Genomic DNA, 26949 nt, shown 5'->3' on the forward strand with positions numbered 1-26949 from the left:
GCAGAAAGAAATCCTTCGATAGTCGCTGGGTTCGGTACATGAGATGATCTCCTGAGGATGCAGCTGACGCTTGCAGCGATTGTGTGCTGCCGGTAACCTTCTAGCCCGTGTAGCTCGATCGGAGAATCAGAAATTCGCATCAGGGACATTACAGTAGGAATAAAGAAGATACTTTCGATTACTCGTAGTAGCTGTCGCGCTACCCTAATTGCAACCGGTCGATGCGGATGGGATAGTAACTGAACGATGGAAGCTAACGACGACGGCCCGTGGGGAAGGAAAGCCCCACTCAATGGCGTGTCAGCGGAAACGCGTAGGACGCTTCGGCTGAGACACAACATCAACATCAACACCAACAATTCTTCAACGACACGTAACTGATTCTGCAAGCATGGCGGTCTCTATATTCCAGCGGAAGCGTGATCTGATCTATCTCGTCTTCTTCATCGTGCACTTGCCAGTAATGCTAGGTGGGTCTATCAACATAGATGTTTGGTTTGGAAGCCTCTCTCAGTAGCGTAGCAACTTCACATACACGAGGACTAGACGTCTTCATATCTTGTGTTCTACAAAACTTTTCGATGACTTCCCGAGTCAACGCATCCGGTCTCCACCTTCAGGAAAGAGACTGATCAGTACTGACTTGTCACAGCATTCGACCTCACAGCCTACTACCCAATCCAAATCAAACCCCTCTGGATGTCCTCTCTACGCGACTGGTACATAGCTACATATGGCGACCGTTTCTTCTATAACGCTCCGGCCTGGTTCCCCGTTCTAACTTTTCTTGAACTTGTCTATCATCTCCCCGTAACTATATGGGCCATTCCCGCCTTGTTGCGCAACGATCCACGCGTCCCTCTTGCCCTGCTGGTCTTCGGTATGGAGACCAGTTTGACGACGTTGGTCTGTTTGGCAGAAATGTTGAGTTGGGATGAGTTGACGTCGGCACAGAGGGGTGTGCAGGGACTGGGCGGTATGTACGGGGGTTATCTGGCTGCCGGTAAGTTGCCTATAAGGGTTTTGAGCTCACCAAGACCACTGAAAAGAATGCGAGATATTTTTCCATGAAGCTAACAGGTGCAGGTATCTTCATGACTTTAGACTGCTATGCCAGGCTGGATCAGACGATCGCAAAACTACACCGAGGACTGAAACCAGTGACAAAGAAGGAGCTGTGAAACCGTTCCATCTCAGATTGAATATCTGAGGATGTTACCATGACACACGTTAGCATGGAGACCGAATGCATTCCGGTACAAGCAGCAACTTCAGAGAGCACAGATGAAGCGAAGGGACCGAGGCCAACTTACACGAGAACAACTCTCGATAATCGGAGCACATGCGTTGAACACATCACTATGCATGGATTGGGTTATGCACGAAATTGGTTTTAGATAATTTGCATTGGAATATCGTACCACAATGGTGTCCGTCTGCCCGAGAAATCATGTAAAATACAAAAACAACGTTATACTTGTACGCCTCGTGCTCCACCAAGATTCTCAACAGCATGTGCGTAATAATGATCCCTTAGCGCATGTCTACCGTGACGCCGATGCCAGCTCGATAGCGCCCTAGCCGGAATGCTAATCGTTTCTATCGTACAGCCTTACACGTATCCCAACAAGAACGCCTAGAAACGCCATAGCGAGAAGAAACAGTATCGAGATAAGAGACGAGAGATATTGATACGGACAACGAATGTGAAGGAGCCGTGCAGCAAGTGAAGAAGCAGAAGAGGGTTTAGCTTTGTACAACACGCCCATTATCGTGGGCCACGCCGATTGGAGGAGATTGTAACCTGCACTTCGACATGCTTAGTCGCCGGTTTCTTGTTTGACTCGACGATACCGCTGGCAGGGAGCAGTGTTGTACTGGGCGTAGAAGGGACCGGTCGAGGCAAGCATGTAACACCCAGTGTATGCGCCTCAAATTGGGTTGCATATATCTGTAGGTCATACATGAGTTTTCATGTCGTGCATCAGACGCGGTACGAGAGGTCTGATTGGGTCCATTCCAGCAGCTTTGGTTGTGTATGTGCCGAGGCCTGGCTGACTGTGCCGATGATCGCAGGTTTTTGTTGTTATGGTAGTGCCGAAAGTTGCGGATTTGGAGAGTAGGAGATTTATCGAAAAGAAGTACAGAAGCTCAAAGTAAATCAGACCCAAAAACAAGCTGCTTTTTTTATTGGTTAGTAGAAAACCTTGATGGTCTTTTCGTCGTCGTCTTCTTCAGCCAGCATCCACAGTTCATTGACCTTCTTGGCCGTCCCAGATCTTTCTTCAAACTCTTCACCTAGCTTCATGACGCAGCTAAAAGCGAGACTCCAGCCATTGACTCCAGCCGCATAGAAGGCTTCCGCGACGGCAGCCTCGCGACTACCGCATTTGAAAAGTTTGTAGATCTGGCGGCCATTGAAGTGGGCACCATGAACAAATGGGTCGCTAGCTTGACAAGTGCTGAAGACTAAGCAGTAGATGAGCGGAACGCTTTCAAGTACTTCAGACTTTGTCTCAGTGCATTCACGACATGTTCCAGCATATCCATCATGGGTAGTATGTCCGCCAGTGCACTCAAAGATATCATCATCTGTCGGTGTTGTCATCGCTGCTGACGCCCATACCTTGGGAGTTTCCAGGCTGACTGGCCGTGCGTTGAGCAGGGGAAGTAATTCGTCCGGCGCCCACCGGTTCGCCTCGAGAGTCCTAATACTTCTAAGATGTGCTTTGGTTGGTTTCTCATACCAAATCTCGGAACTGCCGTGTTTCAGAAGCCACTCAAACTCCTTGTAATCTGCGACGTGGGCTGAAGGCCTCGTCATCAAGACATTGCGGCGAAAGGGCGCGATCCGAATGACGCGGCTTGAAAAGTCAGAGATAGACTCGCTGGTATATTGCACCTGGATGAACTGGTTCGGCGTGTCGACTTCTGCGGTAGGATTGAAAGATGTCCCCATTAGGCCAGCGGACGGCTCGGGTGGTGGGGGTGGTGGCTTGGAAGGGTCAGCATCGGATATCCCGAGAATACGTCTGACTTACTGGTGGTGGAAATGAAGCGGGAGGAGCCATTCCAATCATACTAGGAAAGGCCGGCATACCGGGAGGCGGCGGAGGTGGTGGAGGTGGCGGAGGCTTCTGCTGTCAGCTTATCATAATAAACTGGGAAGACTATGTAACGTACAGGTGGAGGAGGTGGCTATTGCAAATGTTAGAACCCTTTTCCATATTGCGTTAGAGAGAACTTACTGGGGATGACAATGGAGGACGATCGTTCGCCAGACTCGAAAAACCGGGGTCAATACGAACAGGAAGTTCTGCATCAACAGGAACATCCCTATCATGTCTTGTAAATTCTCCAGGTTTACACGTTTCGACTCTTCCCTCCTTTGGATGGTTGCTGTGATCCAGAGTAGATGACACGTTCTCGACGAAGACAATGTCATCACCTTCCATACTGGCGTCGTGTAGGGCAGCAAAGAGTGGCGTTCTGACGATATAGTCTATCAAACGGCTTGATCACTCAATCAGGAATATTTGCCAATTCTAGTTTCGTAAACGTGGGAGGACTTTATGCAGTCTTTCGGCCTGAGGCTCAAAAACCTGATTGAACAAGGACTTCAAGGATAAGTTTAGAATTACGAAACGTGGCCAGGTTTTACTTGAACTGAGATGAGGCTCTGGGACGAGGCAGCAGATGAAAAAGCTCCAAATGTCGTGTGCGCGACGTGCATGCTGATATGCCGTCGTGCTAGGACTGGAGTGACTAGCGACTGCTGTACGTACAACGCTTTGACATTGAGTTACCATGTCTATGCAACTGCAACTAGCAGCTTTATATCCTAGCACTAACGTGAGTTGGCGTACTTCTAGGGCATTCAATAGAACCCCAGGATGAATGACGCCACGTATCATTGCAAGCCAGAGATCCTATCCTTGGATGACGACGTTACTTAGACTAGGCGCTCTACCCTGCACATTTTGTGAGGCGATAGCGATGGTGACTCGACTCGTTATCTTACGTAGAACATCCATGACTGCGCCGAGCGACTGACCGTTTGCCATTTGGTGTGATGCTACACAGTCGCGGCGCGCTCGACAGTATGCCTAGGCTACAAAAAGCACAAAGCCATTCCGGCAACTTGGCATAGCGTGTGTACTAATCGACGATCACACATAAAGTGAGGCAGTTGCTCGTCCACAAGTAATGCGGATCCTCAATGCTGGCTTGTAGAGGCATTTCAAAACATTTACCGCGATGAACAGTGGCAGGGCTGTAGGCAGGATACTCCTTGCTTGATCCTTCGAAATATTGAAGACCACAATGTTGCGAAGTCTGCAGCAAAAGACTGAAGCAAGACTCCACTATTGGCTCCTCGCGTCTGGGGCTGTAAAGCTTATTGGCCTCACGAACAGCCGGAACCATCGCCTACCTGCCTGCAGGTGTTGGCAAACATCATCCGATGACGGTGAACATGGTCCTCCAGAAGTCTTGATGCGGGGCCGAAAATAGTTGTTATTTCGTTTTGTTCCAAGCTCCCAAGTATCGAGATCGAGTCTGCGTCGATCGTATTATCCAGGAAACAGCAATGATTCCCTTGATTATATATCATCCCTCAGTGACGCAGCTGTCGGAGCGGTAGTATCCATGAAAAGGCCTTCCCGAAGATTCCCGGGGTTTGTGCAGTAAACTCATGCGATATGCGGGACAATTGCGGCACTGTCACACCGCAAGTGCGCCATATCGTCCGTCATTGGTAAGTGTCCAGGCGGGGTATCTATCGAACTCTACAAGTACAATGTAATACTTGAGAGATTATATGTACTTGTCTGGGATGAGATCCGGAGATGGTACATGTATTCATCTGACAAGGCATCGTACCTGCATCCCAAATCGGTTTGCCAAGCCTTGTGCCTGACCCCAGGTATGTTCACCGGACAGGCGCCTGTCGATCTACAATGTAGTTCCAAGACTCTTATCATGCCATCGTGAGGCTGGAGAGACGCGTGGACGATGGAATTCCCAGGTAAAAGTATGAGGCTATAATAAGTCTTTCCCCAAAACTGCAAGAGCGGGTAGTTGAGTACGGCGATTGGTCGCATCGTTGAGGCAAAAGGAAGGCTCTGGTTCAGCAACTCTCAAGTCGGCGGCTTCCATGTGAGGGTACTGTTATGTTGAGAGCATCTCGTCAACATGTTAGGAAGTCGTAGAAGTTTGAAATCCAAGTGTCAGCGAAGGTGGGATGAAGGTGAATATGTGATACAAGGACATGTCTCGTACTTAAGAACGTACTGACGATGGTGGAAAATCATGAGAGGAATAGGTGTCGGACCAAAAGCCCAGCTGGTGCCTGCGCCATGAAATGAGGCGAGAAGGTGTGGGAAGAGCACAAAGACCTACCGTATTGGGATAGTAACAGCATGTGAGAGCAAGACTAACAATATGAGCATAAATGAAGCGTGATATCCATGGGCTCCCTGGACACGTCTGTGTTGAGAGAGGAGAGTTTCAGTGAGGCAGAGTACGTGTGAAGTCAAGATAGAGATGGAGGACCTGTTGGAGGACCTTTGGATGCCGTCTAGGTAACAATGGTGACAACACGTGATTCTTGGCGTTTAGCGTGGAACGCGCCCTGAGAGGATAGGCGTCATCGCAGCTTCCCAAGCTCGCAACTCCACGCCGAAGGCATCTCCACATCGCCATCCCGCTACATCCACTCTACCACCGCATCCGTTGACAACAAACTTGCGCTGAAGCAAGCCGTCGCATCGCCACACACAACCCCATACACGGTCGAACTAGCGCATCAATCACCCAGCAACCACAATGGCGAACGGGTCAGTTCCGCGCAAAGCAGCTCTACAGCTAGCATCAAACTAACACAAGACAGCTGGGCACCTATCATCGGGCTCATAGTCACCGTCATCTTCTGCGGCGCAGCGTGGTTCCTAGCTCCCAAAGGCGAAAACCAAACGTACGTTCACAACATCCCTTCGCCCAAGTCCACACCTACACCTACAAAGCCCTGTTTGCGCACCAAGTCCTCTTTGGAGCTGCCCCTCGCCAACCCTGAGGATCGAAGTGCTGGTGGAGGCGGGCGCGTCCGCTTCGTCGACGACACGAGCACCGATGGCAACGACAGCGAGCAAACCTCCCCGTCCATATCTGAGATGAGAACTTGAGAAGCAGGGAGGAAGTGAGAGATATTGAGCTAACTTGATTGGATAGGGTCTGGCGATCTACGCTCGTTCTGTCTGCTGCTGCCATGTACATCATGTGGGCTATTACTTTCCTCGCGCAACTCCACCCTCTTATCTCGCCTATCCGAGGCGACTTACGGCCAGAATACAATGGAGGACGCTAGCGCATTACGTTTGTGGATCATAAAGGCGTGAGGAATATGCATGTAACAACGACGGTTTGGGGTAGCCTACACCAGACGACAGAAAGCACCAAAGCATATACCGAAAGGATGCATCATGCTGGAGCAACTGCGTACTGGCGAACTACATCTAGTGTCGTTGGCTATGGGCAACCAAAGCAGTGCATTGATGAACATTTAAGCGCATGTGTACAATTGGTTTGGCGTATTACGGAGCTTCTTGGCTTGTACAAATATCAAATGGGTATCATTGTTTGCAACCAGAACGCTCATGTTTATTTTACCGAATCGCGTTTCCGACCCAATCCCACACATTGCCAGCAATCGTCCATTCACTCAAGTATCCTTCCCATCCAGTACCCAAACCCGCAGCTCTCAATACACCCCATCCCACCAGCGTTCTCAGCCCAGCCCCAATACCAACCAACATACCCGCTCTGATGTACCCACAATCCATGAGTATCTCCAGCGCAGCGATGTTGTTCACTATCACCGCCCAACTAACTGCCGTCGCCGAACTAGGCAAATCGTAATCCCAGATGATCAGCAGTATAGGAAACAACTTTGTGCAGCTACTGACAAGTAGAGCGGTTGACAAAGGCGTCGGAGAGGAGAAATACGGTATACACTTTTGCCAGAGTCTGCGCGCTGCACCAGGTAGACGCTCCGCATCAAAGGCGCACAGTACACGTATCGGTAGATGGAAAGCCAGTGTGGACAGCGTGACCAGACAGAGGAAGAACAGGTATTGCAGGCCAAGTGGATGTGCTTGCAGTACCACCGCGTTCGTTATCCCGTCATGTGGTGGCACAAGCGGGCTAGTCGACGTCATGTTCGTAGAAGGGGAGGGCGGCGAAGGATGGTACGGAGATGTGGCAGGGAGAGCTAACTTCTCGATACGCGCCCATGTTAGATAAACGTCGAAGAGGAGAAGCAGTATTCCCAGTCTCAAGATCGAGCGCTAGACCTTATATTAGCCCTAACCTTTCTCCAAAACGTGAATGAATACTTGCATCAAAACGACTATCGTCCCTCCCCAACCGATTGAACAGTAAATGCCGATACACTTCCGCCTTGATCAATACCAGATCAATGAACAGAACCACGAAGTCATGTTCAACGTATTTGTCTGCAAACTTCTTGCACACAGGACATTGCGTTAGGCGGACACCTTTTCCCAGGGCTCGGTCATCGGCTTTGGAGTAGGTCGTGTAGAGCGTGCGCACGGGGGTGCGACAGGATATGCATATTGGCATCGCAGAGAATGATAGTCCGTGCGGTTGTTACATGGCGCAAGGAGGTAGGACGGGTGTGTGTTTGTTGCTTGCGACGCGAGATGTGAGGTCGCGGAGTGTTGGAGAGGATGCGGAAGGTGACGATGCTTGTGGAAAGCGTTCGGCACGGTGTTTGGCTGTGGGGCTTTGCTAAAGTCCGACATCAGATTCGCTGCTAGATCAGCACTGCCAAAACGTCTTATAGATCCAGTCAAATGTCCTTCCATTACAATATTTCATTCAAGAATACGCTAGCCTTGATTATGCTCCGTCTTCGTCTTATGTCCTACAAGATTGGTTGTAATACATTCAATGCTTTTGACGCCAATCCCATCCTCATGCCACCTATTCAACGCCTCGCGCTGCAAGAATGCTAACGAAGAGAAAACAACCCAAAATACGCAATCATCGCTTCTGTATATCTCCACAACGCTCTCACTCTGATCCCCCTTCTCTTTAGCTCACGGCTTCTCAGCGCGCAGCTTCCTCGAGCGTGGCACTGAGATCCCTCGCCCGCTGGATCCAAGCCTGATCATCCATGTCTCGCCCCAAGACATCGCTGCTCAAGATGATGCGCATTACTTCCGCAAGACCAATGGCGTTCTCAGGACCACCAAATAACGCACCAGTCCGTCTGCTTACTGCACCCCACTGCTCTACGAGGTAGATGATCCACTTAACAAGCAGTTTGCGGTTACGACCAGCAAAAGGCTGTTCCTGTGCATACCATAGTGCTTCCAGAGTGGCGACCAGGTTCTCGAATGGCGCTTGAAGTTTGAGGAATACATCGATCGGCCACGTGAGGTTGGAGTTGAGTGCAAGGTTCTGCGCATTTGGCGCATTAGCATCGTGTACGTAGAACTCGAGGTCGTATTGGAGAAGAAGCTGCAGGACGATGTTCACTGGGAAAACGTTGTCGTTAAGGTTGGTACGGTGACCGAGGTCCTCGACCTTCAGTGCGACGATCTCCCAAGGAGCTCCTTGACGATCAGCCAGAGCATTCCGATGAGTTTGGTCAATAAGATTAGTCCACGTCGAGCGGATATCGGGTACGCTGCGGTAGTCGGCAGCGTGGTAGATCAGTAGGCATATGTCGTAGTATGCCGCTTGATCGGCATAGTCGTGGTAAAGCTAGAGAAGTATTAGTAAAGTCATCACTAGTGATGTATCATAAGAAACTTACTTCGTCAAGAGGGTGGATCTGGCCGTTGAGGTGATCAATGACATCTTCTCTTCGCTTCCCAGCAAGTCGCTCATCGCCCTTGATTCTTTGTAAGACGTCGTCTTGAATATTCGCAATGTCCAAGTGATCGGTGATGTTTCTTAGGAGCTCCTGTCTTGACTGCCTGTTGCGTACCCCGTTCTCCGCGAAGCCATTCATCCGTGTAGAGGCATTGGCCTTTGCGCGCGACAGATACTCTATCCTCTTCTCCAGTGTCAGGGGTAGGGTGCTCTTGGCGAGCTGGTATTGTGTCTCAGCAGCGCTGAGGTAGTCGTTGTAGTGAGCGTAGTAACGCCACAACAAATCCGCGTGTGCCAGGTTTGTCTCAGAGCTTTGCCGCAAGTAGTCGACTACAAAAGGAGAATTGATCTCCAGCAATCGCTCGGCCCAGCCGTTCTGCATGTACCAATCGTACAAGTAGTTTTGGAAAACCTCGTCGTCTGAGTTGTTGATCTGCTCGTAAGCTTCGTGCTTGCGACGAGTGACCTGTGAAATGACACCATCGGGCACGGGACCCTGCGTGTTGTACGCTTGATCCACAGCTTCGACAACCTTGCAGATCAACGTGTAGCAAGAGGCGCGCTTGTCGAAGTATTCTCGGCGCGCGTCATTCGAGTCGACATTGCTATCACTCTTGTCTCGAATCCAAGACAACGCTTTGTTACCTCGATCCCATTCCTGAGCCACCTTCAGGGCAAGTCTAATAGCACCTAAGTGGCACGTTAGTACTGTCGAAGAACGGATAGTCAATTGAGCTTACCAGCATAGAACTCGAGTTGAATGTACTGATTGACTGTAGCAGCCAGGTTCTCGTAGCTCAGACTCTTCGCCACCTGCTCGAACAGTCTCAGACTGTCATTGAGCAAGATGCGTCCACGTTCGGCATTCGCGCCAGAATCGGCGGCCTTCTTCAGACTCTCTTGCGCCTTGAAGATGACAACATCGTCTGAGCTGCAGAAGCTGCCGCACTTCCTCCGCAGAGCTTCGGCAACTGATTCAACGTTGGAACCCTTGGTGATGTTGCGGTTTACAATAGCCTTGACAAGCTCTCTTGCGATCTCTTTACCTTCTTTGACAGAGAAAAGACCGTGGAAGGTGAGTTGGCGTACTCTTCCTTGTAGTTGAGGATCTGGCAGCAATACCAGAATATCTTCTAAGCGCTCTTCAAAGAGTACCAGGACAAAGGATATTCCCTCAACAATGTTGTTAATCATCTGCAACAAACTGTTGAGCGCCCTGTTCTCGCCTTGGAGCTCTACTTCTTCTTGTCGCGATGTTGCACGTCCGAGTGCCTCTGGACCAGCCAAGCCTTCAATAAAAGACCTGTTCGATTCGAGGAACTCTTGAAGTTGAGCCAAAGAACGCTGGACTTCTTGCAACTTGGCGATTGGATGTGTCGATGTGAGGGCGGGTCCGGTCGGTGTAGCAGTCTCCGCGATGATAGGGGTATTCCAGATGGACCGGACAATGCGCGACACATACATGGCAATACCATCGTGTCTCGGTGAGGCGCGGACATTCTCTACACTCAAACCTTCTACTGTCGCGCTCTCTGTCAGATGTGCTTTCCCACCAAATTCAATAAAGACTCTACGGGCAAAATCAATGACCTCGGGATCAGTAACCTTCGCGATGCGCGAATCGGGTCCGACGTCTGAGCCTTGACCGCACGCGACAGCCAAAGCCGTAGCGGAAGTCTCGGCCAAACCGTACTGCTTCGCGAGCTTGCGGATGTCGCCTTCAGCACCCTCCTGGCCTCCGTTCTTCACAATGGAAGCAAATATGTCGACAAGTCTTCTCCGTCGGACCGTCTCGATGCCGTGCGATGTGATGATTGCATATTCGCACAGGGGTTTGTCGAATTGGGTCGAAAGCTCATTGCCGAAGCCAAGAGGTTCATTCCTTGCCGAAAAGGGTTCTGACACCAAACCAATGTCCTGTACTCTGCCTATGAGTTCTGTATACAAGCCAGTCTCGGTGTATCGTGGAGGTTCCGAGCTTTCTCGCTGACCCAGTAGCCCAGAGTGAGGGGCGGAAACAAACATATGATGGTTTTGGTCGTTTGGCGATCGTAGGACAAAAGAGAAGAATGCACCGGGCGCGTACCGCGTTGCAAGAGTGGTCTCTCTAAGATATCTCGACTCAAATCCGACCGCGGTGCCTCCCTGGTATGGCTGCACCTGAGTTGAAGTGCTCTGCTGCGAAGGCTGACCGTCGTTGGGAGGAAATCGAATGTGTCGTAGTTGCATACTGTTTGGTGCGCTGGTGCTGTTGGCACTCCATTGTCCACCAGATGTCGTGCTCAAATACAGCCTACATCCGGACGATGTTGTGGCCATCAAAGACAGATTGTCTGCTTCGGTACTCGAGATGGGGCTCAAGTGGACGATCTGCATCTTGTCCAGGACGCCTGTCGGCCGTACAATGTGCCCACACATTGTCTCGATTTGTGTTCGTGTCCGGGTGAGAGAGCTCTCGAGAACGTTTGGCGCGCGCATGTAGTAGACCTTGATAGTACCGTTGGTAGAAAGTGTGTACAGGACGTTGCGGGTGTCGTCGATTACCATCTGCTGAATGCCGGCTTGTCGCGTTGGTCCGTAAAAGGGCAGTGCTGGGAGGCCAATGGAGGTTGTGACGTGGTTTGTCTTGCTGCACTTGCTGGAAAACCATTTGTCTTCCTGCTGGTAGTTCAGCTCGTATACGTCCTCGGTCTGACCATCGCCAAAGAAGATGCGCCCGGTTGTTGTCGAGCCGGCGATTGCAGTCACATTGATCTTCCTGACCGAAGTCGATAGTCCAGTCCGGTACATTGTGATGCCGTGAACGCCTTCGGGACCTCGCTGGCATTCGACAGCGATAAGGAAGATGTCTGAAACGGTCGCGACGACGAGTAGGTATTCGATAGTGCCAACAAAGACGCCAGGCCGCGGCTTGACGAGCTTGACACATGTGATGTTGCTGGGTTGCTCTTCAAATCCAACGAGTTCAGGGTTTGGATGTGTGTAGTCCCAGAGGTAGACCTGGTTGTCCACGACAACCCAGGCGTGGTTGATCTCAGCGAACAGGCCCATGCTCGTCGACATCTGCGTGTGGTCTACCTGCTCAAAGACGGCCTCTGGAAGTTTGTAGGAGCGCAGTTTCTGGAACGGCGCCCACGCCGGGCTGTTGGGCAGTTCATACTCGCCCGAGATGCCCTCTGTGCGGCTTTGTTAGCACTTCAGCAAGCTTGTACGACTGTTACGTGACTACTCACGTCCGATGTACGCCTCTAGAGCGGGAAACCGGTTATCTCGATCCAGCATGCTGTTGATAGTCCGCGATGCGCGATCGATCGGGCTCTCTGTTGGCGGTGCAGGCAGCGCTTGCTGTTGCTGCGGTGGTGGTTGCGACATGGAACCTGTTCGAGCGAAGCCAGGTCGGTTGGGCGCAGGAGTGTTGACGAACGCCCCGGGCGTGGGGCGTTGCGGAGTCGCAGGCGCCATCTGGAAGGCCATGATGGATTGCGTATGGGGTTGACGTGTTGCGCTGGTCGTAGCCCGGGTGACAGCGAGCTTCAGATGGAGGTTGGGGGAACGCGCCGGGGAGATGACGTGTACATGAGCTGCGCGCGGAGGCTTTGGTGGTGTCGAGGTAAGAAAGGCGCGCAGAGAAGGAGATCAAAAAAAGTGCTCTGGCGCAATTGCGACGCTGAGGCTCAGGCACAAGGTGCAAAAGTGACGGCGGTCCACAACAAAAGAGATGCTTGGCGCGCAGGGATGCTAGCTATTCGCGTCAGAGCGCGTTAGGGTAGTCCAAACTTTTGTGCTTGGAGTGTTTGACTGTCGACGTTTCACGCGCCCCAACTCAATCTCTCCGCCTCGGATCGATTTCGTATTCTAACTCGTCGCATACGCTGTCTGTGGTTGCTCCTTCCAGCTGCAACATTCACCATGTCATTATTTCGCACCACAATGCTCCCAAGGCAGCTCCTTGCGGCTCCCCGATCCATGTGTCTCCGCTACTCATCCACTTCTACGCCTGAAAATATTGTTCTCCCCCGCTTGCAGTCCGACCTCAAGACGGCCATGCGTGCAAAGAACAAGCCTGCTCTAAACACAATCCGTGCCCTGCAAGCCGAAATTATAAACGCCTCAAAGACCGCCAAGCCAATCACTACTGATGGTGCCCTCTATTCCCTCATCCAGAAGCAAATCAAGTCCTCTTCGGCCTCGATTGAAGAGTTCCGGAATGCGAAGAGGGAGGATCTGGTAGAGAAGGAGCAGGCGCAGCTAGATGTCTTGAACGGATATGCAAAAGAAATTCCAACAGTAGAGGAGAGCGAGATTGACGCGTTGGTGAATAGCGCAGTCGAAGGATTGGAGCAGGGCAAGAGGAATGTTGGCGCCGTCATGGGCAAAGTCATGGCAGGCGTCAAAGGACGACCGTTTGACTTGGAGTATATCACAAAGAAAATACAAGAAGCTGTTGGGGCCAAATAGACGACATGATGCGCTGGGTGGGGGCTGGATGATTGTAGAACAAGTGTACAAATTCTGTGTAGACTACCGACTCCTCTCCAAAAGAGGTAACGAAAGATACGGCCAAATTACGACACCAGAAATGATGCCTTGAAAATTGCTTTTGCCTGGTTGAGCAGATCCATCAATTCGGTGGACATGTCGCTTTGCGGGGTATCGTTACCACTCGCTCGTGGCCTCGGAACGTGGCAGCTTTGACAGCCCAACATGGCAGAGTTCCATGGAAAATTCCATCCATGTCTGTTGGTTGTCCATGCGTTCAGACACACGGGCTGGAGCATTGTAGCACAGTTACATCGTGGCTAAGGCAGCACCTAAGCGGATAGCTGCGCCGCGATCCGTTTCCAGGCTCCGGGACTGACGTCATCGGTAACCAAGGCTTCGTTTTGCGGACATGCATCCCCTCGAATGCGGTCAGTGACAGACACTGACGGTAAGGATAGCCTGGTGTACCCAAACGACGTTGGGTGACAAAACCAAGTATTTTGTCTCTGCCGGCGATACTGAACAGATGTAGAGACCTCACATGACAGTGGGACATGCCCAACATGAGCCCGAATCCACATGGATTCACATGAAACTGAACCATGGGGAACTCCGCGGCAAATGAGAAACCAAGGCATATCAGGGGTGCGTCGCTCCAGTCATGGCAGAAGTTAGCGCCCAGGCCAGATGCAGGGAGTGCAGCATGCGCGAGCGCCGATGACGAAGCCCGTCGCGAATCCTGCATATCAAGTTGGTCGCACCCACACACCACCAAATCTCCGGCGAGACTTAGATCCAAGACACTTATATTCTCGTTGATCCGCTTGTTGCGCCACCGTCAGTCTGTCGCATTACTGTTGCTGGCGCTCCTAGTACATGCCTTGTTCCCTTGTGACATCTTCCGACACATAACCGGCAGCCCCGCACCATACCTCATATATCATCACACAACCACTGACAAGCCGCACTCGACCCCTCAGCCATGTCCGTGTACCGCTCCTCAACGGGCAACCTCGACCGTTTCGAAGAGCCGCCCCGTGGCGGCGGTGAGCGATGGGACCGCGAAAAGTTTGAGCGCATGAGAAGAGGAGGAGGCGGCGGCGGCGGTGGAAGCGTCGCTAGCGGCAGTGCCCGTGGTCGCGATGAGTACGACCATTACCGCTTCCAAGAGCATGATCGCTTTCCCGGCGGCCATCGCGATATTGACTTCCATGAAGACCGCGCACGCAGAGGCCCTGCCGTCATGGAGAGAGAACGTTTCCACGAAGATGAGCGCTTCGACCGCCCCCGTCGCCGCGCCCCCTCCGAGTTGTTCCATGAGCCTACCCCGTCCGAAGTTGCCAACCAGGCGCTTGCTCCGTACCGCCGCAGGTCCGTCATCGACAAAGACATCAACATCGATATTGACATCAACGAGCGTCGGGGGCCGCTCCCACGTCCGCCTCGCCCGGCACGGCCGCAGTATATCCGACGACAGTCATCTCTCGACACTTTTGACCGTAAGCCCATGCCACGGTACGGCGATGTAGAGAGATACGAGAGGTACGAAGACCACGAGTACCGACCACCAGCCAATGTTCCCATCCCGCTTCCAATTCGCGAGCGTCGACGATCACCCCCTCGTCGTTTCCACGAGGAAGATGACTTTGAGGAAATTCGATACGACGACCGCAGCGCAAGAGGCCGGGAGCGAGAAGACTACCGCGAGGTCGAAGTTCACCGTGAGAAGAGCAGGGTCCGGAGGAGCAAGAGTGTAGCAGCCAAATCGACACGCAGCTCTTCCATCTCCAGCTTTGAAGAAATCCAGCCTTCCCGTGCGACCTGGGGCAAGAAGGGCAAGACGAGGCTTCCCAAGCGCTTGGTCAAGAAGCAAGCTGTTATCGACTTGGGCTACCCATTCGAAGAAGAGGTATGCCACTCATTCACACTACTAGAATGTCACTGATCATATTAGGACGACTTCATCATTGTTACCCGAGCACTCGAAAAGGAGCATATCGATGAGGTGATCAAGATCAGCGAAAGCTACAAAGAGGGTACGCATCCCATCATCTCTGGACGATCTTTTCTAACCATCTGCAGAGAAAATCACCTACGTATATGAGGAGAAGGCCGATGAAGCCCCACCGCCGCCAGCTTCGGTAGCTCCACCAGCTTCAGTCGCCCCTCCGCCTCCACCCCCTGAAGAATACTACCCTCCTCCACCGCCATCTGTAGTACACGCACCACCCCCACCTCCACAAGTGGTATACGCTCAGCCACCTCCACCTCAGGTTGTTTATGCCCAACCTCCACCATCTCACCACGCGCCAACTGTCTACGCGCCATCAGAGCGTGCACCTTCCCCATCCATCCACGAACATGAGCGCTACGTCGAAATCGACCGCTCAGCCGCCATCCACGGACCAGCGACTTCTTTCCTCCCAGAAGGCCGCCAGCTCGTCCGCCGAGACGATCGCCGTTCTGAGCGCGAAATCCGCGACGAGATCCGTTTCCTGGAGGAGGAACGTCGCATGCTCAAGTACGAGCGCGAAGGCGACCGCGAGTATGAATTCGTCGAGCGTACCCCCCGCAAGGAGGTTATGCGCGTTGACAGAGATCGAAAGGGTAGGTTAGCCCTTGTTCGCTCGGCCCATTAGAACGACTCGTTGATATTCGGTGGTTACAGTACTAGTACGGAAAGATCGCCCAAACCCCAAGATCGTGGCGCTGGCTATGGGAGCTCTGTCTTGATCGGTCGATTCAGATTGTTGAACCAAAATAAGCGTCCGTATCTCTGGATCGCTACAACTAGAACGCGGCAAAGGGTGGTACTGGGCTATCACAAGAAAGCTTCTTTCTTACGTCTCTTAACGAGTTACGGCTGGCTATTTGGGACTTTTCTTCTATTCTCAATCTCTATTGTTCATGAGTATCATTTTTGCTTCAAGGCGCGGATATACAGGCAAATGTCATCATGTTTAGGATTCATGGGCAGGTTATGAGTTATGTATGATAATGAATTATTACGACTACAAAGCATGTCTATGATATATGCCTGGTTCAGTGGTCTGTAGACTCGTGATCTCAGTGAACCATAATGAACGAATAGTCTGCTCAGTCTATACTGCCTTTTTTCTTTCGAAAAGCCAACGTGCCAACCTTATACACTTGGTTGATTCACGCAACATACATGACAGAAATACCAACCATCAGTCAGGAAAAGAGCTTTTCTCTAAACATCCCTCATCGCGTAGATGAAACAGACCCGGAGAGACTGGTAGCCATCGGTCCAACTCCGATTACAAGGCATGTGGACTCACTTCCACAATTGGTCCAATGTACGACGTCTTTGCGAAGAGAAGATAGTACGTCACACTGAACAAGGCGACCGACCCGGTCACGACACCTGCCCAATTCATATGCACAAGATCGGGACTGACCTCGCTTGGCCAGAAACTGAAGAAGATGATCAAGGTGAGATAGCAAATGGCGACGACGTTGTTGGCCACACCCCACGCCCCTGCTAGACGCCAAGGACCCCAGGTCAGGCTGCCATCGTAAGCTTCGTCGATTTGAGTTTCATTGAAAATGGTGAGCGAAGACTCAGGATTCTCTAGGTCCCCACGGAGCCGGCGCCAGAGGAGAAGACCGATTGCGAGAAGGTAGGAGAGGTAGAAACCTTCCAAGACGAGGGATATTGTCCCGTTAAAAGCAGCGCTATTGCCGATATTGATCAGAGCGAGGAGGGCGGCTGATACCGTGACGACTAGGATGGAGACTATGGGAATTGTGCTGCGCTTGTCAATCTATTATTGGTTAATTACACACTCTTTGAAAGCCTGTCGGTGCAGACGCTCACCACACTGAGAGCACGCGAGAAAGGAAGACCACGGTCTCGAGCAAAAGACCAAGTCATACGAGATGCAGCGGCTAAACATCCCATTGCGCTACAAAATTCGAGAAGAACGATTATGGCAACCATGACAGTAGCACCAGCCTCGGATCCGACAGCGTCTTTGAAGATGCGGAGGAAGGGCGCGGTCGCGGCATTTTGATCGCCAAGCAACGCTGGGATATCGTGTGCGCTGAAGAGAACAGCGAAAAGCATGCCTAGTGCTAATGTACCGTTTATGACAAGACTGAGAAGCATCGAGCGAGGGACGTCGGTACTGGCGTTCTTGACCTCTTCAGACATCTATGATCGTTAGTGAGATGTGACATTGGAGGTTATTTGGCTTACGTGAACAACTGAATCCGTTCCAACAAATGCCAAAGCATTACCTTGAAGCCCGACAAAGAAGGCTAGAGTTTGTGTGTTCCAAGCACCTTCGTTGTGAAATGTCGTGAAAATCTGCTTAGCAGAGTTGTGGATGGGAGTCAGATATACCAATGGCACCAGAATGCCAAAGAAGCCAAGAACGTGGACGATCAATACAACGACTTCGATGGTAGGAAGCGCTCCGCTTATGAAGACATTGATGAAGACACATAACAGTAGTATGGCCCAAAGGAGAAGAGTGCCGTGCCATCCTTCTCGAGTATAGGTTCTGTCAAGATCATTCAGACTGACCAGTTGGAGAATCAGGTCGGCAACGAAGTAACACACGGAAGTAAGAGCTGCTATCCAACCAACGACAGTGAGCCAGCCTAAGAAGAATCAGAACAGACTAATACTGTCTCGAATACCGCACATACCAGTCAGATAGCTGAAGAACTTCTTGTTCGACCGTGGCGCTAACAAGGAAACCCAATGGTATTGTCCACCAGCAGTTGGAACTGCGCTGGCAAGCTCGCCGATACAGACGAAGACGGAGAAGTTACCCAGCCATATAAGTATGAAACCGTAGATGAGACCAGCAGGGCCGCCACTGTGACGTCGTCAGTCGCTGTTGGAAATATAAAAACATTGAGCACTTACTTCGCGAAGCCTATAGAGAAGATGCTGCTGTGATATCAGCAAGAGTTCTCGTGACAGTCACGCAAACTTACACAAGCAAGGTCTCCCAAGTACACATCAATCCGCATGAGAGTCCAGTCATAGACACCAGTCCGAAGCGGCGCTGATGTTATCAGATCCGGAAGGTACGTATTCCTGGAGCAGTTCATACCTTCAGCACTTGCTCCTTTCCCACCCTCGCCAGCTCATACTTGTCGCGATCGAACTTAGGGCCTCTCCCTTCCGATATGGAGCCTCTACCCCTTTGCCGCAGAATCTCATGGTCGAACGTCTGCAGGTCAATATGCTTCTCCATGATAACCTTTGTCCTAGTTTTCTAATCCGAAACGTGTTGAGCAACAAGAAGGAACAAAGGCAGTTCGCAGTAACAAGTCTCCAGCAAGCAAATAGACCAGGAAGGGAAAGAGAAGAAGATACCCGGGAGGTGTGTCGTGATACAGGGCATATTTTATGCAAGTCAATCTCGATATATACCCCTTCCAAATGTAACGTGAGCCATGTGCACCTGCAAAGACGGCAGAGGCGAGGACCGGGAGGCGGCTGTTCGGCAATGCAATCGAGCGTATGAAAGTCAGACACCAAGCCAGTGATTCGCACCGCAAAGGCAGTTGGAGGCTCTCTGCAGTGATGGCGGCAACCCGCAATTCCACGTATCGCACTGCAGTCGTAGTCTGAGTGACTGGTCCACAGTAAATGGGCGTTGATTGGCGCTTGAGTTGCACAATCAGGCTGCCGAAGCTGCAAAAAGCGGTGGCATGCATAGTTGTGGATCCCTCATTCATATGTCTTTCAGGTGGTAGAGGCAAACGAAGTTTTTCCCAGTCGTCTTCGCGTATTTTTCGAGCAGCATGGGCTATGCTTGAATGGTGAATGCATATCTGCACCCGGTCATCATACTGTGCATATGCCTAGGAAACCGGCGTCTCCAGTTTCTGCAACTAGCAAGAGGGTTGATAGAGCATTCGATTGCAAGACAAAATGGAGTCAATAAGAGGCACCTGGCATCGTCAGCACTTGTCTCTCAACGTGCGACGACGGGCTGCCATAGCTATCCAGTTATATGTGGACCAAGGATTAAGCAGGTAGCAAGTGGCAACAACAACCGCTGTCATGCCGTAAAGATCGAAAGTCGAGGCCTTCCTGCAGATCTGTTGTGGTACGGAAATGGCCAAAGAGGGTTGCAGTTGTTGGAGGATGAAAGGAGAGTGGATCACTTATGTTCCACGAAGCTGGTTAGTCATCGTTGACCCACGTGGAAATCCGCCTCTCAATACATCCGCGTGGTTTCAACAGCTATCATGACGTATTTCGATATCTTACCCGACGGCTCAAGCGACACGCGAGCTACCTGGGAAGGGATGCGCCGCTTTGCACCAGAGGATGTGCAAGCTGAGATTTGGCTAGCATGTCTGTCAACACGCGGCACTGCTATCGGAAGCCTGCGTAGGTGTATGCCATGCTTGTTGCATGATTCTATCTACTCTTGGATGCCAGCATGTGCAGCTACTGGCATGCCACATTACATCTTGGTGCAGCACGCGTGAAACACTCCTTTTGCGGCATACTACGGAGTACGAAAGCCCGAGGAAGCACAAGACCTCTTGGCGACTGGAACAAGCGCGGACTCAAGTATGAGTAGAGATCCGAGATCGGGCGTTAACCTGGTCAATTGCTATCGCTGATCTCTCGTGCTTATGCGACGTATGAGTGTAATCGGATACGACTGGCAAGCACTTGACTAGAGTCTCTTGAGAGCTAAGGCGGTCGGTATCACCCCAGAACGCTGAATGACTCAAAGATGGGCCTGGCTCACGGGTCATGGCACAGTGAAAGGTCCCTATCGCTTGCGTGACTGTGATACCACCTCAGTGGACAATTTTCCAAGCATGATGAGACAACGTTTAGTGGTGCGATTGTGCTTTTGATCGAGAGAAGTCCCCAAAGACATTCTTTTGGGGAACTGTACGTCGGAGATCATAAAACAATATAGCTCATTTGGTTATCGCAAGGTATCATTACTCAGCGAAGGTGATATCGCAAAAGGTTAACTAGCGAATCCGATTCAATGCATGATCACGATTTCATCGCTGGAAGCATCATAACTCTTCACCTCCGCTTCCTCCCATTGCGCGCTAACAACCGTAGTCTTTAAGATCTTGGAATGGCTTGCAGTACTGGCTGTCTCCCACCTTTTGTCATCCCACCGCTTCTGGTCATGCTTGTGATGTACAGCAGTTATTTCAACGTCCATCTCCCCATCAGCACGACGAGGACCTCCAGGAACACCGGATGCAGAATTGGCGTTTGTCGTCTTCTCTTGTGAAAGCATTGGTAAGAATCGTCTGATTCTGTTGCTTTCCGTGTAACTCTTATGACTATGTCTTATTCCAGCACCCACCTTTGAAGTAGTGCTTGAGAGTTGATACGAGAAGCTTTTACTGTGCGAATAGCCATGTTCTGAGGATGTACCCCGACGTCGGAGCTCGTCACTCCCATAGAGGCCCGATGGTACAGATTCTAGGAGCGGACGAAGGTAAGGCACACATGATGTGAGAATGGTGATGCACTCGATGATCTGTGTGAAAAGTGTCCATTTCCAAAGATCCTTAGTCGGGTTGGGTGATGTGAATCCACGAAGGTAGGCCATCTGGACTGCGGAGGCTACGATATCTCTGCGACATGTCAGGAGGGGAAGATTATGGCAGAATGTTTTGCGTCTTACAGTGACCGCGCACCAAAGAATGTTAGGATAGTGATCTTCTTACTCGTGCTCATCTGTAGCGTCATGATGACGTGTACTGGGAACAGTATTAAGGCCAAATCTGTCACTATGTTGACGACACCCACCGTCTGCCAGAAGGCAGCCTGGATACATTGTCAGTAACAGCCTCAGATATCCCAGCTTACTTTTGCGACATACCAGACCAAAGCAATCTCCTCCCCTAACAAGAAAGCGCCACGGCTCTATAGCGCCACATTGGAAAGCCGACACGACCTCGGAAAGCGCGCTCCACAATGCGATGAATCCAGTCAAACCCAAGCCTAGATTCCGATGCAGTTTCGACTCAGTCAGAATCATCAGTAGCGAGATGATGGATAGTTTCGCGAAACATAATGTTGCGATGTAAAGCAGCTTGTTCGCATATTCCGCCTGCAACGCGATCAATGAACACGTCGCCTCAACAAGACTGAATCAGATGCTTACTTGCTGATACACCACAATCTGACGCTCAGTCAACACATGAATATCTCGTCCAAGGCCACTGTCGATCTGCACGCTGACCGATGCACCAGAGCCTATACTCGCAAGCTACTCAAGATCAATTAGCAAGAAAACATCCATAGACTTGAGCAATTGCACCCATGATGACGTACCAAAGCAAGCAGAACGAACGCATCGTCAAAATCAAGGCTCCTCCTGAGTGCACGCTTCGTGATAAGCCTAGTCAAGACCGCCAAAGCGGAAGTGATCAAGAGAATCCAAGTAACCACATTGACGAACGGACCGACATCCGCGCTGCTTCCGGGTTGGCGCGGGACAGGGTGATGAAAAGAAACAAAGAGAGATGGCGCCATCATCGCATCGTATTTGTTGTAATTAGATCGGGCACCAAAAAGAGCAGCGCAAATCGCCAAAAGAAAATTTTAGGGTAGTGACAGCCAGCAAGAACAAACAGTCTCGACACACACACCAGAATGTGCGGTGGGCAAGGGCGCCAGTCAGTACTGGTGCTCATGCAATCAAACGGCTGGTACGTATGGATAACAAGGTTCCCAATGCGCCTATCCATCTGATAGAGGGATAGTGTCAGATACCGCCAGGTAGCCTACGTTTGGGGTCCACTCAAAATCAGTACAGCACACACTGTCGTTATCCGCTCTTCACCTTGAAGGCGACACATACTTGCAAACGAGAGAGGTCAATTAGATTGGGAGCTGGCTGGGCAAAGATTTACTAGGCTGACAAGCGGTCGGACAGCGTTGTACAGGTGTAACAAAATAAAGCGACCAGTACGCAATGACGACTAGATATCTGTGTATACTCGGCTGAACCTGCCTCCTTGTGAAAGCAGGCGTTTTGTTACACGGCCTAGGTCTGGTGAGGCTAACAGACGCTGGCAAGTTAGTTCAAGGTACACGTCGGGCGCTAGAGTAGTAAGCTGCATCAGAGAAGCCGGTATATTAGCTTGATAGCTTGTAGGAGGCTCGTCAATCTGCAATCGCTTGCTAGCCTGCTCCAAGGTCTGCTAACCTTAGTGGAACCTTGCGACACATCGGACTCGGCGCAGTACCACGTCTGTTTGTAACCGCGTGATTGAAAAGTGGTAGCGCAATCCGGCAGTGGAACATTTGACAGCACAACCTTGTGTGGTGTCTCATCAATAGGCGAAGTCGCATTCGGGTGGCCGCCGCAACGGTGGCGCTATCTGTCAGATATGGCTGTTCACAGATTGTTGCACAAAGAAGTTTGTGGCAGCCGCCAAGGCGGATGTTCAAAGGTCAAGGCTGAATGATAAAACCCACGTAAGCAGCGGTGAAGTGACGGATGTTCGCATTCTGTTATGCTGCTACATCGCTCTTCGAGACTCATGCTTGAGACTGAAGAATTCCATCTCTTCCATGTACGTAACAAATGTGAGATGCGTCGAGTTTAGTCAAACCTGGGAACTTGACATGTTACTTGGATCGGAATCCCACAAAGCATGAGCTCGTACTTCAACTCAAGACGCTTACGGACGGATCTCCACAGGGTTCTTCGCTGGGTGATGGAAATCAGGGACGCTTCTCTCCACGATGATGCTGTCAGCATCAGCAACCGCTCTGCCGCCAAGGAGATGTTTTATGAGTTCTTTAAGCTTCTTGGTATCATCCTGACTGAGGTGACTGATATCGCCAAGTGTCGGTTTGCCGTGATCATCCCAATTGACTCTATCATCGATAGGTGCCGGGTTGCGGGCGACTTCATTGATATCTGGTACGGCTCGTGCGACAGAATGCAGGGTTGTTGGAGCTGCAGTGATGCCCACCGCAGAGGCAAGTAGCGGAATTAAACCGGTAGTGATGTGCATGGTGGGTGGATCGCAGACAATATGTTTAGTTCCTCTTTTTGGTGCTGCTCATCGTTAGAAGGTTCATGCCCTTTTGAGCATTCCTACTTACTTCAGGGAAAAGGTTACAAATGCGAAAGTGGTGTATGAGATGGTGTGGTTCCAGCCCTTCGCTACGGAATATATGTATGAACTCCTTTGAACCCAGTGTAGCATCTTCGGAACCATTGCTTCTCGTATGTGATCAAGACATCCCGACGTTTCAGACACGCACGCCTTTGAGGTAGCTCGGGCACTTTCAACAATCGTCCGGTTCCGTATCAGCGTTGCACTGCGCTTCTTGCATTCTCGCCTTGTAGTCAGTTCAAGAGACTCGTCGATGATCTGCGACCATAACATTGACCGTCCAGTGATATACAGAGCGGAGTAGATACTTCCCGTGGCCACGAATTTTTAAGAGTACACAAACTTCCGATCCATGACGTTCGGCAGCTCAGGGCTGAGGCTGATTATGTGGTGTAGCCTCCAACGATATCAGGTCGCATATCTATCGGAACTTTGACAGCAACCGGTCTTTCTTACTACGGTCAAAGTCAAAGAAAGGTACAATCGTATTTCAATTGGCGCAAAAAATCGAATCCGTCCTCATGCCATTGTTCTCTTAGTTATGTTCCAGTCACAGCTTTAGAACACTACAATTTCTTCTCTGTCGACACTCTGTTCATACGCGTCTTTGTGTCCGTGATACTGGAAATAAGCCTCCTGAAACTTCCGGTATGGCGATTCCGGTGGACAGAAGGCGAAGTTCTCCAGGGTGTTTGTCGCTTCGCGGTAATCGTCGAATTCGTAACAAGCATGTTGGTCAGGACGCGTGGCCCATGAGATCAGCTTATCCCAGTCACGGCACCGTCGAAGCTGGCCATCACCCCCTTGGTGCGCAACTGGAGCTGGCATTGGTGTATCGTCCGCAGTGCACATGATATCCTGGCGAAGGCCATCGAGACAGTGGTAGATGTGAAGAAGATTGAAGGGCCGGGGGTCACCCTTGTGCTTTGAGACGATGGCTTTGCGGACAAGTTTCTGGCAGAGTTAGCGATTTAAAGTACAGCTTAGCTTGTGGATACGTACGAGACAATGCAGATCATGGATCCCTTTGATATAGTAGATGCTTCGCTCAGTATCCCATGGGAATCGAGTAGAGGGAGGTAGACTCATACGTTTTGCGAATCCGTCTTCGAGCGTGATTGCCATAGCGTTGGTGTTTATAGCGTCCCATGCTGCCTCCATATCACTATCACTGGCGTTCGGATGCCAGTACTCCGTCATCGCGTGATATGGCACAGTTGTGTCGTAGGCTAGTCCACCTTCGAAATGTGTAAGCTAGAATGAGACTTAGATGGCTCCTTGCTTACTATAGTTACTCTTGGCTGGAATGTGCGCGATACGGAGCTTTGCATTTTCCATCACGAGTAAGATATTCGCTGAAAGAGAAAGCAGCAGAAGAGACATGTACACGACGAAGCTTCGTGTGTTAGTCGGGATGATTTCAGTACTCTTAGAGTCCCACGACACGCCCCCCTTGTCTTCCAAATCAGCTGAGATCTCTTCCTGTTCATCGCTGCATACTGGCTGATATGCTGGAGGCCGCTCCATTCTTCGATGCGCTTTGTGAAGTGAAGGTAGGAAGCCAGCCTCCGCGCCTCCATAGACGGGGGGCGTCCATTGCGTGTAACCAAAACTCGTCTGCAGTTGCACAAACATATGTCGCAAGTATGTCCCGACGAGAACGTCCCCCAACCACAACGCTCCGAGCTCGGACCATGAATGAATAGCGACGCGACCAGCCTCGGTTCATCGTTACATCGCCCAGAAAGCCGTCTTCCCGCCCCGTACAATCGAGGAAGGTCGCAAGCAGATGGAGATGGCGATAGCGATACAAGTGTTACCGAGTGGCTGGAATATGTGTGAAAGGTGAGGGGCTATCTGGGGAGGTGTGCTGGGGCGCAAGGCTGTTACTTGCCAGCCTCGCCAAGACGCTAAATGTGTCAACGGTACCTTCCTTGTTGGGATACTTCACCCTAACACGGCAATCTACGATGTCCAATACTTGGGTCAAGCTATATCTCCGATTGCGCTGTCAATGCGTAGCGGCGGCGAGGTAGCGTAGTTGCAAACTACTTTACCTGTCCGATGTCGCCATGGCTTGAGCCGCTTGACCAGAACACCGGTCAGCAGCAATGGGACAACGATACGTGATTCGAGAAGCAAAGACAAAAGAAGAGCTGGATGAGATAATAAAGGTTATTTGGGCTGCAAACTACACACCTTACGAGCCGTTTATGCAACTCTTCTTTCCGGTTCTTGGCTACACAACGGCTCATCGCGAAGCTGCCATCGCTGAATCGAAACAACGCATCTGGACACAGCACCAAGCCGACAACGCCAGCCATTGGTTCTACGCTTTCGATACAGTCACCAAAAAGACTGTTGGTTGTTCGCAATGGGTAATTTCGACATCCAACCCATTTGTCGCAGGCATACCAAAGTTGACCGCGCCTTGGTGGCCCGAAGGCGAACATCGGAGGTTCTGTGAGTCAATTCTCAATCAGGTGTACAGGCCGCGCGCGAATTGGATGACGCGGCCCCATTGTGGTAAGTGGAGCACCTCTTCTTTTCTCCAAACGCGCTATCTTTGGGTTAAAAAATATGATTGTACGAATCAAAGGAATTATCTTCGTCCTGCCGCTGACCTATGATCAGCACTCAATTGGATGGCGGTGGATCCCGCTCATAGAAATCGTGGCGTTGGCTCTCTTCTCATGCATGTTGGCATCACACGCGCTGACGGGCTTGACCTCGAATGTTGGATGGAAGCATCTAGCATGGGCAAGCCGCTTTACGACAAATTCGGTTTCCAGTCTCTGTTGAAGGTTGCTTTTGACAACGAAGACTCGGAGGCAAGTGATGAATGGAGGAAGTGCGCGCATGAGATGACACCTGCGCCAATCTTTGCCATGTGGAGACCGAAGAAATCTAACGGGGCGAATTCTCAAGGAGGCTTTAATCTGCCATGGGCGTTAGGTACTCAGTGATGAGAAGCACTATTCCAGCGGCCCGTATAGGCCATGGTTAGATTATTCGGAGACTGTAGCAGTGCATAGCGGATATGCAATCCAACAAAGGCATGCTATCCCTCGAAGCGGAGGGGTCTCGGAGGTACCGTATTGTGAGAGAACGCGGCTGGGAAAGGGGGGACTAATGAAACATGAGCATGTTACCTTTGGAAGTTTGGAGAACTGGGAGGGAATGTGTACTAGTGGGGTTTCCCACATATCACACTTACCCATAGCACATAAACGCCCGCCAACGAACACATCTAGCACACCTTGTCTGATCCATTGAATGTGTTGCTGTTCATACTCTTCTGCCATGCTGCTGCGTTCTAGCCAGACAATGCATATTGACGCACCTTGCACCTTCTACTACCATGCTCCTTGACATTGAGACAGTACACGATTGTACATCAACTAATCGGCAAGTTGGCAGCAATCAATACAGTACTTATTACTGCAATCGATGCAA

The 26949-nt window shown here is 51.0% G+C and overlaps 12 protein-coding genes across 12 annotated transcripts; 5 read left to right on the forward strand and 7 right to left on the reverse strand.

Annotated features, from left to right (window-relative positions):
- Positions 1-107: 107 nt before the first annotated feature.
- CC77DRAFT_646039 (hypothetical protein) lies at positions 108-1303 on the forward strand. Its single transcript, XM_018532605.1, has 3 exons — positions 108-470; positions 653-1003; positions 1087-1303. The coding sequence occupies exons 1-3, from the start codon at positions 392-394 to the stop codon at positions 1179-1181; spliced, it is 525 nt and encodes a 174-aa protein (XP_018389481.1). The 5' UTR covers positions 108-391; the 3' UTR covers positions 1182-1303.
- Positions 1304-2078: 775 nt separating this feature from the next.
- CC77DRAFT_646217 (hypothetical protein) lies at positions 2079-3174 on the reverse strand. Its single transcript, XM_018532606.1, has 2 exons — positions 3042-3174; positions 2079-2995 (listed from the first exon to the last, which is right to left on the reverse strand). Exons 1-2 carry the CDS (start codon positions 3096-3098, stop codon positions 2195-2197), a joined length of 858 nt encoding a protein of 285 aa, XP_018389482.1. The 5' UTR covers positions 3099-3174; the 3' UTR covers positions 2079-2194.
- A 2565-nt stretch (positions 3175-5739) lies between these two features.
- On the forward strand, positions 5740-6627 carry CC77DRAFT_1017674 (hypothetical protein). The gene is made up of 3 exons (XM_018524453.1): positions 5740-5837; positions 5891-5974; positions 6229-6627. The coding sequence occupies exons 1-3, from the start codon at positions 5827-5829 to the stop codon at positions 6362-6364; spliced, it is 231 nt and encodes a 76-aa protein (XP_018389483.1). The 5' UTR covers positions 5740-5826; the 3' UTR covers positions 6365-6627.
- On the reverse strand, positions 6570-7749 carry CC77DRAFT_1017675 (hypothetical protein). The gene is made up of 2 exons (XM_018524454.1): positions 7396-7749; positions 6570-7343 (listed from the first exon to the last, which is right to left on the reverse strand). The coding sequence occupies exons 1-2, from the start codon at positions 7636-7638 to the stop codon at positions 6663-6665; spliced, it is 924 nt and encodes a 307-aa protein (XP_018389484.1). The 5' UTR covers positions 7639-7749; the 3' UTR covers positions 6570-6662.
- Positions 7750-8127: 378 nt separating this feature from the next.
- On the reverse strand, positions 8128-12372 carry CC77DRAFT_1038469 (nucleoporin-domain-containing protein; the record flags this gene model as incomplete). The annotated part of the gene is made up of 4 exons (XM_018527115.1): positions 8128-8787; positions 8840-9588; positions 9639-12074; positions 12132-12372. The coding sequence occupies 4 exons, from the start codon at positions 12370-12372 to the stop codon at positions 8128-8130; spliced, it is 4086 nt and encodes a 1361-aa protein (XP_018389485.1).
- Positions 12373-12686: 314 nt separating this feature from the next.
- Positions 12687-13716, forward strand: CC77DRAFT_1017676 (GatB/YqeY domain-containing protein). The gene has a single exon (XM_018524455.1). It carries the CDS (start codon positions 12808-12810, stop codon positions 13354-13356), a length of 549 nt encoding a protein of 182 aa, XP_018389486.1. The 5' UTR covers positions 12687-12807; the 3' UTR covers positions 13357-13716.
- CC77DRAFT_646304 (hypothetical protein) lies at positions 13511-14324 on the reverse strand. Its single transcript, XM_018532607.1, has one exon. The coding sequence runs from the start codon at positions 14123-14125 to the stop codon at positions 13655-13657; it is 471 nt and encodes a 156-aa protein (XP_018389487.1). The 5' UTR covers positions 14126-14324; the 3' UTR covers positions 13511-13654.
- Positions 14325-14362: 38 nt separating this feature from the next.
- CC77DRAFT_928600 (hypothetical protein) lies at positions 14363-16019 on the forward strand (the record flags this gene model as incomplete). Its single annotated transcript, XM_018534066.1, has 3 exons — positions 14363-15289; positions 15335-15416; positions 15463-16019. 3 exons carry the CDS (start codon positions 14363-14365, stop codon positions 16017-16019), a joined length of 1566 nt encoding a protein of 521 aa, XP_018389488.1.
- A 279-nt stretch (positions 16020-16298) lies between these two features.
- On the reverse strand, positions 16299-18614 carry CC77DRAFT_1084682 (amino acid transporter; the record flags this gene model as incomplete). The annotated part of the gene is made up of 6 exons (XM_018529404.1): positions 16299-17168; positions 17222-17557; positions 17603-18009; positions 18058-18230; positions 18352-18422; positions 18471-18614. The coding sequence occupies 6 exons, from the start codon at positions 18612-18614 to the stop codon at positions 16662-16664; spliced, it is 1638 nt and encodes a 545-aa protein (XP_018389489.1). The 3' UTR covers positions 16299-16661.
- Positions 18615-20381: 1767 nt separating this feature from the next.
- On the reverse strand, positions 20382-23388 carry CC77DRAFT_928802 (hypothetical protein; the record flags this gene model as incomplete). Its single annotated transcript, XM_018534076.1, has 5 exons — positions 20382-20991; positions 21042-21184; positions 21240-21470; positions 21525-21629; positions 23137-23388. 5 exons carry the CDS (start codon positions 23386-23388, stop codon positions 20382-20384), a joined length of 1341 nt encoding a protein of 446 aa, XP_018389490.1.
- A 663-nt stretch (positions 23389-24051) lies between these two features.
- CC77DRAFT_1028953 (hypothetical protein) lies at positions 24052-25020 on the reverse strand (the record flags this gene model as incomplete). Its single annotated transcript, XM_018526480.1, has 3 exons — positions 24052-24447; positions 24496-24731; positions 24780-25020. 3 exons carry the CDS (start codon positions 25018-25020, stop codon positions 24052-24054), a joined length of 873 nt encoding a protein of 290 aa, XP_018389491.1.
- Positions 25021-25458: 438 nt separating this feature from the next.
- Positions 25459-26666, forward strand: CC77DRAFT_957050 (hypothetical protein). Its single transcript, XM_018535522.1, has 2 exons — positions 25459-26019; positions 26128-26666. The coding sequence occupies exons 1-2, from the start codon at positions 25605-25607 to the stop codon at positions 26457-26459; spliced, it is 747 nt and encodes a 248-aa protein (XP_018389492.1). The 5' UTR covers positions 25459-25604; the 3' UTR covers positions 26460-26666.
- The last annotated feature ends 283 nt before the right edge of the window (positions 26667-26949 follow it).

This window comes from Alternaria alternata (assembly GCF_001642055.1).
Source record: "Alternaria alternata strain SRC1lrK2f unplaced genomic scaffold CC77scaffold_4, whole genome shotgun sequence".
Lineage (NCBI taxonomy): Eukaryota > Fungi > Ascomycota > Dothideomycetes > Pleosporales > Pleosporaceae > Alternaria > Alternaria alternata.

What these genes read in the sequence shown, in the direction of transcription:
- CC77DRAFT_646039 (XM_018532605.1), top strand. Translation starts at nt 392, where the DNA reads ATGGCGGTCTCTATATTCCAGCGGAAGCGTGATCTGATCTATCTCGTC. An exon ending in GCACTTGCCAGTAATGCTAG is followed by an intron (nt 471 to 652) that starts GTGGGTCTATCA and finishes GACTTGTCACAG; the next exon opens with CATTCGACCTCACAGCCTAC. An exon ending in CGGGGGTTATCTGGCTGCCG is followed by an intron (nt 1,004 to 1,086) that starts GTAAGTTGCCTA and finishes TAACAGGTGCAG; the next exon opens with GTATCTTCATGACTTTAGAC.
- CC77DRAFT_646217 (XM_018532606.1), bottom strand. Translation starts at nt 3,098, where the DNA reads ATGCCGGCCTTTCCTAGTATGATTGGAATGGCTCCTCCCGCTTCATTT. An exon ending in CCGCTTCATTTCCACCACCA is followed by an intron (nt 2,996 to 3,041) that starts GTAAGTCAGACG and finishes GACCCTTCCAAG; the next exon opens with CCACCACCCCCACCACCCGA.
- CC77DRAFT_1017674 (XM_018524453.1), top strand. An exon ending in CCCAAAGGCGAAAACCAAAC is followed by an intron (nt 5,975 to 6,228) that starts GTACGTTCACAA and finishes TTGATTGGATAG; the next exon opens with GGTCTGGCGATCTACGCTCG.
- CC77DRAFT_1017675 (XM_018524454.1), bottom strand. Translation starts at nt 7,638, where the DNA reads ATGCCAATATGCATATCCTGTCGCACCCCCGTGCGCACGCTCTACACG. An exon ending in GGGACGATAGTCGTTTTGAT is followed by an intron (nt 7,344 to 7,395) that starts GCAAGTATTCAT and finishes TATAAGGTCTAG; the next exon opens with CGCTCGATCTTGAGACTGGG.
- CC77DRAFT_1017676 (XM_018524455.1), top strand. Translation starts at nt 12,808, where the DNA reads ATGTCATTATTTCGCACCACAATGCTCCCAAGGCAGCTCCTTGCGGCT.
- CC77DRAFT_646304 (XM_018532607.1), bottom strand. Translation starts at nt 14,125, where the DNA reads ATGCAGGATTCGCGACGGGCTTCGTCATCGGCGCTCGCGCATGCTGCA.
- CC77DRAFT_957050 (XM_018535522.1), top strand. Translation starts at nt 25,605, where the DNA reads ATGGGACAACGATACGTGATTCGAGAAGCAAAGACAAAAGAAGAGCTG. An exon ending in GATGACGCGGCCCCATTGTG is followed by an intron (nt 26,020 to 26,127) that starts GTAAGTGGAGCA and finishes ACCTATGATCAG; the next exon opens with CACTCAATTGGATGGCGGTG.